Below are 11398 nucleotides of genomic sequence, written 5' to 3'. Positions count from 1 at the left end.
GAGTCTTAGACAGCTTCCAGCCCTTTTGTGAAAATTCAACATCAGAATGGGGCTTCACATAGATACAAATCTTTGAAAGTGGGAAGCATTGACACTATATAGAAATAATCATCAGTAGTAAAAGTTTCCCTTCCAGGGGGCTTAGCTCCCAAAAGATCACTTACTTTTCAGGAGTATTCAGCAATGAATGAGATCAGTAGTGAAACAAATATACCAGTGTGTGTACCAAAAGCTGGATTTAAAACTCTGCTTTTTGAACACCTTATTAAAACACATTGGCCTCATCCTTGTCAGCAGCCTTAATTTAGGAAAGGAACTCAAGTAGTCTCCTTGCCCTTCCCAACTTTGGTTTGCTTCAGTTAGGCACTAAAAGCTGGTACAGGATCTTTCTTGCAGCTGTGTTAGGATCAATGGTTTTGAAATGTCTCTTCAAAGTTCCTCTTGAAGTGTCAGAAACTTCCTACAAATAATTTATTGCTTCTTTCAACTCACCCATCAGTTCTGGCCTCCACAACATCCTGCAGCAGCCACTTCAGTGAGAGACCATTCTCTGGTCTTCTCCATACAACTTATAACTTCTCCACCATATTTACTCTAATTCATCAGGCTGCAGAATGTCAAGTGTAATTATTTTCAGTGACACAGAAGCTGCTCTCTTCTGTCACTTGCCCTCATTACCCCCCACAAACCTCCTCTCTCTCACTACCTGTTCTGTGGGAGAGAGCAGTGCTGTAAACAGCCCAGGCTGCACAGAGAGCCTGAGTTTACAGACAAATGTTTTGTGCCTCCAGTTTCATAAGTCTCTGCACTCTTTATGCTGATGTCCTGTGTGAGGCTACCTCAGACAGCAGCTGTTTCATTAAACCTCTGCAGACTTCCAGGTTTGTGTATGCTTCAGCTGGAAACCAGAAATCAACCTTTTGAGGCAATGAAAAGGAAAAGGTTCCAGAGACACACAATCTCCAGGTAATGGGTTTTAGTTTGCCCAGGACCACTCACATGGTTTTTTTACCCAAATAATGTGGTGCACCAACCCAGCATTTCACTGTGCTCTTTGGTGGACTTAAATCAACAGCATTGGAAAGGTTTGTAAGAAACACACTGGCCTAAGAAAGGTTTCTGTTTATTCCTGAAGTGCCTTAGAAATTAAACATTGTACAAAATGTGACACTTTTAAAAAAATAAAACAAGTAATGCTATATCATTTAGCATGAGTAACATTACTCATGTAGCACAGCAGCAATGGAAGAAAGGAAAAGGCTTTGGAAAATCAAAGGAGCAACCCCCAACTCATATCTGCCCAAGCTTCAGCTGGCATCCCAAGACACTCCACAAGTAACATCCATGAGCAGCTCCATATGAAGATGAATTCCATATCAGTATTATCAGGAGCCCTGACAAACCTGCTGGAGGAGCAATGACTTGCATTCTACTATCACTGCTGTGCTGATCAAAAATAAACTGGTGACTGCACATAATAAACCAGACCATTCTTACAGCATCCAGGAAATAACCCCTTGCAGCACTGGAATCTTCCTGCTAATTCCCTTAATCCTTTGCCTTGGTCATGCACTCAGAAGTCCATTTTGGCTCTGGACTGCAAAGTGTGCTGTTTAAACTCCTCTGGCTCCAACACACTCTGCCTCCCTGTAGCTAATTCTCTCTTCAGAACCTGCCCACATACTCCAGTTTGCAGCTCTCTGCTACATTTTACAAAAGGAAATTGAAGCAAATATTATAACTTTGATATAAAATCGGATGAAAAATTTCCACTGATAGTATTTCCATAAACATTTTATGTAACAAATTAATAGCTATCTTTAAATAAATCAAGTTTGCTGTTTTTTAATACCTATATACATTATAAATACATACACACACAATTAAAACCCTGACATGGTAGAGTCTTGTGTCTGCCTGAAAGATGTCAGAAAGAAGGTTTTGAGAACCAAAATCTTCTCTGATGTATAATTTAGCACCTCAGGCAAGTTTGGAAACATCTTCATACTGGATATCTTCAACTCTGCGTCCTTTTAAAGGTCCCTGGAGAATGACAGGAAAAAAAATTACATCACAACATAAAATTGTTTCTTGAATTCCCAGCAGGGAGATTACAGTAGGAGAGGTAAAGAGGATTTATTCATAATACAGTGTTCCTTGATTCATAATTTTGAGCCTGGCCAGAGAATGTGACAGGGCTTCAACACCATCCCAGAAATCCTTTCAGTTTGCTTTTAGTACCAAAGTTCCTCCTCTCATCAGGGCATCTGCACAGTCTCTTCCCAAATCCTCCAGAATCCAACCTGGGCTGAGTTTGCACAGCCCTTCTTTGAATTGCAAGCTGTGTTTGGGAAGTTTGACTTTGAGCCAGTATCATCTGTGCTTTATCAATCAGTTTAAAAGATTGGTTTTGCAGAGCAGAATAAAGAAAGAGCCACACAGACATGGTGGCATGGTCTGATTATTAACCATAATTGTTAACCATAAACAAGACAACAAATGAGCATATAAAGCCCCACATCAATCTGGAAAAGGCAGGAGTAAATTCACATCCTTGCATATTCTGCATTTTTTACCTTCCCACAAAACAGTACCACAATAGCCATGTTCAAAATAAACACAAAAAATATTTTCCAAATCTCTTTCAAGTTCAAAACTTGCTAAATTCAGCACCCTATCATCTTTTTGAAGATTCTCTGCAAACAGCAAAGAATAAGCCTGTGATAGGTGGGAATATGTGGCTATTGATAGGTGGAGGGTGTCCACAGAACTTTGCACACCACAAATCCCACCTGTAAGGCAGGAGTAAGGATAACCAATAAGGATTGGTTCCTTCTGAAAGCTCTCTGTGTACAGATGGAAAGCTCTCTGCAAACAAGAGCTTGCAGTGTTTGATACTTACTGAGTCAATGGTTATTGTCACTGAAAACTTCTTCTCATTGATGGATTCCAAAATGCCTTCATTTCCCCTGTACCCACCATTTAATACCATCACTTTCTTGCCTGAAATAAAAATAGGAAAAGACTTGCACAACAGGGTTCCAAAACTCTGCTGAAAAGTTTTCCCCCATCTTTCTTATAAACCCCCTTGAAGTATTTGAAGGTGCTCTAAGATCCTCACAGGCTGAACAACCCCAACTCTCTCAGCCTGTCTTCTCAGGAGGCGTTATGGTACTTTCAAGTGGATGAATTATAGTTCAAAAGAACTGAAACATAAATTTTGCAGTGGCAGAAGCTGAAAACAGAAGGAAACAGCTGTACCTGGTGCTGGTATTACAGTTTCTAGATGTGTCTGATCAAGCTTCAGCTTGTCCCCAGAGTCAATCACCTTCACAACTGCTGTGTATTTGTCAATCACTTCCTGTTTGGAAAGGCAAAACCAATCAGAAATACCAAACATTTTTCTCTAAATTTACATTTCAAAGTTAAGAAACTTTGGCATTGTGACTCTGCAATTCTGCATTTTCAAAACCAGCAAAATGCAAAGGCTCCAGCCTGGAGATTTTGTGTGCAAATGAGATCCTGCAGCTTAAAATATCAGTGCAGAACTGACTAGTCTTGGGTTAAAGTCTGACTGCACTGCTGTTATCACATCCCATGGACACAGGGATTATTCTCCCTGTATACAAAGGACAAAGCTATGCTTAAGAAAAGATCACTGAATAGATGCCCTTAAACCAATTCAGAGGCTCACTGCCTGTCCAGAGTAAGTCCCAATAGAGGTGAGGTGACATTTTAGTCCTCAACAGTGTTGTCTTAAGGCTGAACAACCTGCACAATGAAACAAATCTTCCTAAATCATCTAATTCCAAAAAAGCCAAACCAATGCCACATGTTCCCCATGGCCCACCTTACCTTAACAACTGCCTTCTTCTTGTGGTATTTCTCTCCAAGCTTTTTTGTTACAATTTTTACAATAATTTCCTGGGAGATTTGAAAGGAGAGAAAAAATAAAACTAAGTTCCAAAACATGCAAACAACTCTACAATCTAAATTAACAGCACAGTGCAGGAAACAACAACAGCAAAGATGTGGCTTTCAGGAATTCGTGTATATTGTCAAATTACTGGCTCAAAGTAGCATCCCTCAAAACTTTTTTGGGTTTCTTTGACAAATACAGTTATACTTGAATTCACCATCTAATGTGATAGCCCACAATGGGTCAAGAGCAGGAAAGGGAAAATAACTGTGAATTTAGTTTGCAATCTGCTTTTGGATTTTTACACTAATCAAAAATGGCTTTAGAAATGCAGAATTGGCTGTATTTGGTAGAATACTAATTTTTAAGTCACTTACAGGCTGTAACCAGTAGTCTCTTCGAGATGTTCTTTTCTTCTCCTCTTCAAGCTAAAGAACAACAAATAATCACCATTTACTTCCTCCTTCCACTGCAGCTTTCCCATGCCTTGGAACAGCTTTGAACCAATCCTCCAGCCCCATGTCATGTGGGGAACAAAAACAATCCCCAAACCCTAAATTAGGGTAATTCAGTATAGTCTTGCCTCATAAATCCATTGGATGACTCCAGGAACTCATGACAAAATGATGGTATTTGTATTTTTTTTTTTGGCAAGTTTCTAGGTGTTTTCTTCTCTTGCAAAATCTGTATTCCTTTACTTCCCCACACCTCAGTCATCTGGGGAATAGGCAGAGTTGAGCAGCCAGTTTTATGAAGAAATGTAACCAGTTTTATAGGGAAATTATTTTGCCTGGTAAGATGTGAAAGTTGGAATTCCACGTGAACTGAAGGTCTGAGGTCACTTCAAAGGTGAAGTGGACATTATCACATGCACAGGGGCACACAGAAACAGATCCTGCATGATTATTACCTCCATGATCTCATCCAGTGCAGATTTCTTCTTTTTCTCTTTGGACTGACCAGAGCTATGAGCTACTTCTTTTCTTTTAACTGCCCCCTCCACCATCTTCAGTGCATTCTGTCCAAGGACACTGCTGAAAAAGTAACATGGTGTTTTCACAGCAGATCTTACATTTTTTTTCCCTCTACCAAGATGCATTTGAAGAACTGGTTGGGCTGCTCTGCTTGATTTCAGTTGTCCCAGTCCTCTTGCAGACCCTACACAGCTCCTCCTCTAGAACTGGTCTCCTTGGGGTGCCAACTCCATGTCCACTGAGGGTCACTGCTGGCAGTCCAGCAGAATGGACACAGCCCCATGACCAGGTCACCACTGCACAAACAAAAAGCTGATCAAGGTCTTGAGTTCAATAAAGAAGACAAAAGCTGGTCTGCAAATAAGGTTTTCAAATTTGAAAGCACAAACTTTAGAGAAGCCACCTGGACAGAGGAACTCTCAGACAGGGCAGATATCTAGAATTCCTTCCAGACAGAGATATTGAGCCTATCTGGCAATGGGAGAAAACACCCTGGAATCTATAGAAAAGAGCTCCACACTCAGCAAACAAATGTCACTTTCATAACCATATTCAAAACAGGCAAACAGCCTAACTGTGGAGAATAAAGAGCAAGCAGCAGAAAAAGTTACATCTCAGGGATCAGGGAACATGTAGGTAAAGTGAGAACTGCCACTTTTATAACAGGCATTTGAACACAGTAAAAAAATTTAGGTATTGTTTCAACCCAAAAGATGAAGGCAGCTGCTGTGAGGTGAACAGTGATGCAAAAATTAACATGGCCTTAGGACAAACTGCATCCTGTGGTGAGGATGTTGGATATACTCCCACGGGAATGAAGAGACAGGAATTGCAGTAGAAGCAACTTTAAGAGAAAAACTATATTTCAGAGAAAATCTGAATAATCAAAATTGCACATTAAATCACAAATCAAATAGCAAGTACTTAAAAAAATCTCATAAAGGGCAATATATAATTAAAACATAACTGCAGTGTCCATATTTAAGAAGATAAACATATCCAGCTGTGAACTTACTACAGTACCATTTCAAAGTTTACAGATAAGTATTTAGTATATGCTGTGAAGAAATGAGACTACTTGATATATGATTTCACATTTGGCCAAATTTTAGCAAGGACCTGAAGTATTCCTCACTGAAACTATTCAAGTGAGAGTCTGGATTAAGTTTCAGAATCATCTTAAGCACAACTCAATGCTTAGGGATAATTTACAAGTTTTCCTTAAAGCCTGCAATCTGTCTCTATTATTGCAAAGAGCTGCTTTACTGTCTCATTTTCTGCCTGGCATATATCCCATCAGATACCTTATCTAAGAGCTGAGTGAGATGAGGGAAAAGCTTTCTTTTTACCTGGAATACATTTAATTACAATATTGCCTTACATGAGAAGATGTACTGCTCATCAAACAGTTCCCCAGGCTGCTGTAAGTCAGTATTATTTGCATTATTGATCCCTTTTGTCCTGCATTGCTTGTGGTTACACGATGACAATTAAATTCCAGAGCTCTGGGAAGATTTATTTCAGGCAGATTTAGCTGCTTAAACGATGACCAAAGAAAGTATTGTCTCCAATTAGACTGGGCAATCAAACCTTTTAGGAACCAAAATTAACCAGTCAGGAATATCCATTCATAGAAGGCAGCTGGGAGTAGATGGCATCACTGCAAATGCTTTGGTTGGATCCCCTTCCCACCCTCCACAGAGGAACCTGTAACTCACTTTTACTTTATGGGCATCTGCCACGAAGCACAGAGAATTCAAGAAGGCTCCTCACAGCTCACATTTAAGATACACCCACTCATCCATTTCAAATACAAAACCAACCATGAAGTCACCTAGTCACCCTTCTGAATACCAAGAAAGGATGAGAGATTAAACTCCAAATATCTCAGGACAAGACAAACCTTCCTGCTCATACAAATTCCATTGTCATAGAAGTGCTTTGTAACAGTAGAGGTTGGCCTTAAATTCTTTTCTCACCTTGTTTTAGAAGATGCTGCGACTGAAGTACTTGCTCCTTTGTTTAAATTAAATGTAACTAAAAAATAAAGAGACATTACTCTATTTCTATCTTTAAAAATAACTGCATTGAAGGATGTTAACAATTTTTAAAATCTGCAACTAGAAAAGAATAACAAATTTGAAAATATTTACTAATCTATATTTTGGTTTAGCTTTTAAAGTAAATTAAATTTTGTAATACAGAGTACTCTGCATTTCCACATTCTAGTGCTCTTTAGAACTGATCTCAAAGCACTTTATGAAGAACCAAGCAGGCTTCAATGCTCATTTCATTTGAATCAGCTCCAAAACTTCACAAAATTTTCTGATTTTCACTTATTTCACAGAATCAGTTCTAGTAGGTTCTAGAAAATTACATCCATCAAAATCTAGTTACCTTTTTCTTCTTCGTTTTCTCTATTCAGTTCAGTATAGACTGGCATTTCCTGCCAAAAAACACAAAGCACATTTAAAGAATCAAACAGAAAAATGAGTCAAGATATCATAATCATTGATTAGCTCTCAGTATTACAGACAGTAACTGTAATATTCAAGCTGGCTTGATTAGTGAAAGATTAAAATTGAAAACATCATCTCATTGCAGGCTTAATAGAGGTGCTGCCTAAACTTGCTCAATTCCAGCATAAAAGGCAACTGGCCTTGCTGCAGCAGTTTCTTCTACCTGAACCAGCATGATCTAACTGGTTTCTGGACAGACTGATAACTCAAAGAAGGAAATTCTGGTATCTTTCCAATTTTTCAGCACCAAAGGCTCAGACCATTTAAATTTCAATTAGTTTTAAATTAAGAAGCAGGTAATTGTTTACAACAGCATTTAAATGTACCCATCAATACCCAGGATCAAATGGGAGATTTTAGGCCCAGGCAACATGTATGGGGGTCATGGCATGATGCCAAGTAAACAGATCCCAAATAACCACACCAGCACCACCAAAATAGAACTTTTCACTATGTGAACTTGATTATGCCAGATCCCCCTGGTTATGTGTCTCAGCCTCCTCAGTGCACCAGGTACTTGTTATCTGCAGCCCTATTAGCTGTGAAACACCATAAATGAAGACATAATGCAGCTTAATGGATTGTTTGCTCCCCCTTCCTAAACTCAAGAGTGATTTTTAAATCACTAATCACTAGAAGAGCAGTAATTATTACTTCCTTAATACTACTGCAAGCTGGGTACATTGTGACTCCAAGTTAGGAAGCAAAGGAAATACCAGTCAAGGATTCCAGCAGCATCAAATTCCCCATTGACTTAACCACAAGGAGCTTTGGGCTGAAGGTTCACACACAGTGCAATTTTTCTCACCAGCTCTTTCCCCTCCAAACCTCTTCTAACTTGCTGCTCAATGAATTTAGCAGTCTTTTCCTCATCATCAAGGTCCTGTTTCTTCTTCCTCTCTTGCTCTTGCTGCCTGCGAATGGTCTCTGGGTCCCTGTCGATGTACTGAATGTACCAGCCCTTAGGGGTCTCATCAACCTTGCAAAGACCTAAAAAGTCAAGGCAAAGCAAAGTGTTAACAATATCAAGATCATTTTTTACTCCATGTTCGTGGGAATCCTTAAAATCAGAGGGTTTTGGGAAAGCTGCAAAAGGCAGGCCTTAGAAACAGCAGAATTGCAATTAGAGCTAAGCAGTAGCCATAAGATTTGTCAGCAGAAAAGTTATATGAGATGTAGAAAGTAAGGACAAATAAAACTGTGTATTAATTTGTTCACTGAAGCAATGTAGATACTTCACCAGAGACAACACACCCCTTGCTGGGCTACTAAAACTGACTTTGAATTATCTGTGCCATGTGTTTCTGCCCTCAGCTGCCCAGATCTGTTTGGACACAGGCCAGTGTACATCACAAAGTGCATGGAGTGTTTTACAACACTTTCCTTATTGAAGGAAATGTTTCCTTCCCACTGTTTTAACAAGGAAGAAGACAGAAATCTAACATGTACAAATGATACACGCTCACAGTATCACACTAAAGGAAATATTGCAGCACTGTGCTATTGTTACTGAGTCTGGCTAGAGTGACTTTCCAAACACTCTGTAACTGCTGGATGTATCCTGCAGAACAGGGGCATCCAGAGCCAAAGTAAACTTTCTGTCACACCCCAGTGCCATTTAATCTCTCTTCCTCCCACTAAACACAGAACTGCAGCTCTCCAGCTTTAGCCCTTCCACTAGGCCAGGAATGAAAATAACTGCTTGCTTCTTGTCAGATGTGGAGAGAATCTGTAATTTTTAAATGGCAGGAGCAAAATGTTAGAAGTTGATTTAGAATTTAGCAATGTATCCAGTAAATACAGACCAGCAGATGAAAGAAGGAAAGGCTCACAACTGATGTACTTATCCCAGACTTCTGACATTTTCCACAAGCAAACTCCTAATGGTTAGCACAGAAATATGTTTGGAAATCTTTTCGTGTTATATATAGAACGGGAGGGGAAGAAAGAAAAAGAATTAACATAAATATTTACTGATCAATTATCAGGAATTCAATTACCCAATAATTTTAAGACTTCCCAACCCTGAGCAGGTGCACTTACCTTCTCTCCCCAGCCATTTTGTAAAATCAGTCAGGGTCTCCCACTGTGTGGCATTCATGTGGATGTGCTCTCGATGGCTGATGTACTCATTGTACACAATATTATTGTGCACTCTCTTTGTTCCTAAAATACAAATTATTATTATTATTACTACTACTGCTACTATTATTATTACGTGGCTTGCACTGAACCAACAAAAGACACTAAAAACAAACAAACAATAAAATATTTACCAAATCGCCTCCTGAGCAATTCTAGGAAATCATTTCGGAATTCCCTTAGAAAATAAAAAAAAAAGTATTTTTAGTAAAATTTTAACAACTAAGAAGCAATTTTCTGTTGTCATTAACAATTAAATATCTGCAGTATAAACCTGATCATTCTTTTGAGCTGAGCATGACCAGCTCAGCTCATTTCCCTTTTTCAGGATTAAATACAGGATGAAACACAATATGATACATGCACACACTGTAAATGTCCAAGAGAGGCCTCTCAAGGGGATAAAATGGAGCAGAGGAATCTCAACACTTCCCACTAATTGCTGGCATTTGGTTACCAGGTGTCTTCCCAGGCTGACTGACACAGAGCACAGGGCAGGACAAAGGGCAGAGGAGTGGATGGGGCAGATGGATCACTCATCTCCTTGCTAATTCCAGGGCTGCAGCATAAAGCCTCACTTCAAACTCGTGCTGAGGACAGCTCCAGTCATCCCAGCTGTCATGTAGGTCAGCTGGACAAAGGCCAGGGAGAAGCTGGGGGATGTCAGTCCCTCCCCTGACTTGTTCTCTCTCTGTTATGGCTCTTTTAGCTTGTGTGTGTGGCAGTCACTCAGCAGGGACAGAAAGGTGATGTATTTGTAACACAGAGCAACTTTAAACAGGATTAAAACATGAGACAAAACTGTCAAATTTTACTAAAATTTACTTGAAATCTCCTATTAAAGTTTAAAGGTGGCATTGCCTAAATTTTCAATTACAAGAAGAGCTGACACTAACATGTATCACGATAAAGTGTCTTCAGTGGGGCATTATTGGGCCTTAGGGGTGTGGCTGTGCAGACCTGAAACAGGGATGAAGATCTGGGTAAGAATACACAGAAAACTTACTCAGAGAAGTAATCCATGAATTGCTGAGGATTTTCAGAAGCCAGCAGCAACTGCCTCTGGTGGGACTCAGACATGCAATGACACTTGAAGCCATTCTATAAAGCAGAAATAAATACTTGGCTTGTCTTTCTCTCAATTTGCAACACTCATAGAATGAAGAGAGTACTAAAATCCTACAAATAAAATCCTACAGATGTGATCGCAGCTCCCACAATGTTCCCCTCGATAGCACTGGGGACATTTACAAGGGAGGCTGATAAGACGAGGGACGACGGCTTTAAATTGATAGAGAGCAGGGTTAGATTAGATATTGGGAAGAAATTGGGAAGAAATTCTTCCCTGTGAGGGTGGTGAGGCCCTGGCACAGGGTGCCCAGAGAAGCTGTGGCTGCCCCTGATCCCTGGAAGTGTCCAAGGCCAGGCTGGACAGGGCTTGGAGCAGCCTGGGATAGTGGAAGGTGTCCCTGCCCATGGTAGGGGGTTGGAAGCAGATGATCTTTAAGGTCCTCCCAACCCAACCCAAATCATCCTGTGATCCCATGAAATCGGAGCTGTCACAAGAGCGGACCCCAGTCAAGGGCCCCTGATCCCGGGAGAACCGGGACTGGGCGTCCTCAGACGGAGACCGGAGCCGCCCGAAGGACCGGGGACCCCCAGCGCGCCCCCAGTTACCTCATCGCGGCACTGCTTCTGGCACATCTGGCAGTACCAGCGCAGCTTCTGCAGCCCCTTGGACTTGATGCGGTTGGCGATGGCCTTGGGGCTGAGGAAATCCGACTTGCCCATGATGCCGGTGCCGTACCCGGTGCCGCTCCCGATCCCGCCCCCTCCGGAAATGG

At 40.6% G+C, this 11398-nt stretch overlaps 1 protein-coding gene across 2 annotated transcripts; it reads right to left on the bottom strand.

Moving 5' to 3' along the window:
• Positions 1–1102: 1102 nt before the first annotated feature.
• Positions 1103–11394, bottom strand: KIN (Kin17 DNA and RNA binding protein). Of its 2 annotated transcripts, none has more exons than XM_054632040.2 (13): positions 11232–11394; positions 10561–10655; positions 9689–9732; positions 9456–9578; positions 8221–8402; positions 7291–7339; positions 6873–6930; positions 4830–4953; positions 4297–4347; positions 3856–3924; positions 3262–3361; positions 2903–3003; positions 1103–2043 (listed from the first exon to the last, which is right to left on the bottom strand). In XM_054632040.2, the coding sequence occupies exons 1-13, from the start codon at positions 11343–11345 to the stop codon at positions 1981–1983; spliced, it is 1173 nt and encodes a 390-aa protein (XP_054488015.1). In that variant the 5' UTR covers positions 11346–11394; the 3' UTR covers positions 1103–1980. The 2 variants fall into 2 exon arrangements, with proteins under 2 accessions (XP_054488015.1, XP_054488016.1); XM_054632041.2 differs by having other exon boundaries at positions 4830–4950.
• Positions 11395–11398: the final 4 nt, after the last annotated feature.

The sequence above is a fragment of the Agelaius phoeniceus genome, chromosome 5 (assembly GCF_051311805.1).
Source record: "Agelaius phoeniceus isolate bAgePho1 chromosome 5, bAgePho1.hap1, whole genome shotgun sequence".
NCBI classification, from domain to species: Eukaryota; Metazoa; Chordata; class Aves; order Passeriformes; family Icteridae; genus Agelaius; species Agelaius phoeniceus.
This window is presented reverse-complemented; position numbering and strand designations above follow the sequence as displayed.

Excerpts from the sequence above, each read along its gene's own strand:
- KIN (XM_054632040.2), bottom strand. The coding sequence starts at position 11,345 with ATGGGCAAGTCGGATTTCCTCAGCCCCAAGGCCATCGCCAACCGCATC. Across the intron at positions 9,733-10,560 it reads TTCATGGATTACTTCTCTGA|GGAATTCCGAAATGATTTCC; the intron begins GTAAGTTTTCTG and ends TTATTTTCTAAG. Across the intron at positions 9,579-9,688 it reads ATTGCTCAGGAGGCGATTTG|GAACAAAGAGAGTGCACAAT; the intron begins GTAAATATTTTA and ends TTTGTATTTTAG.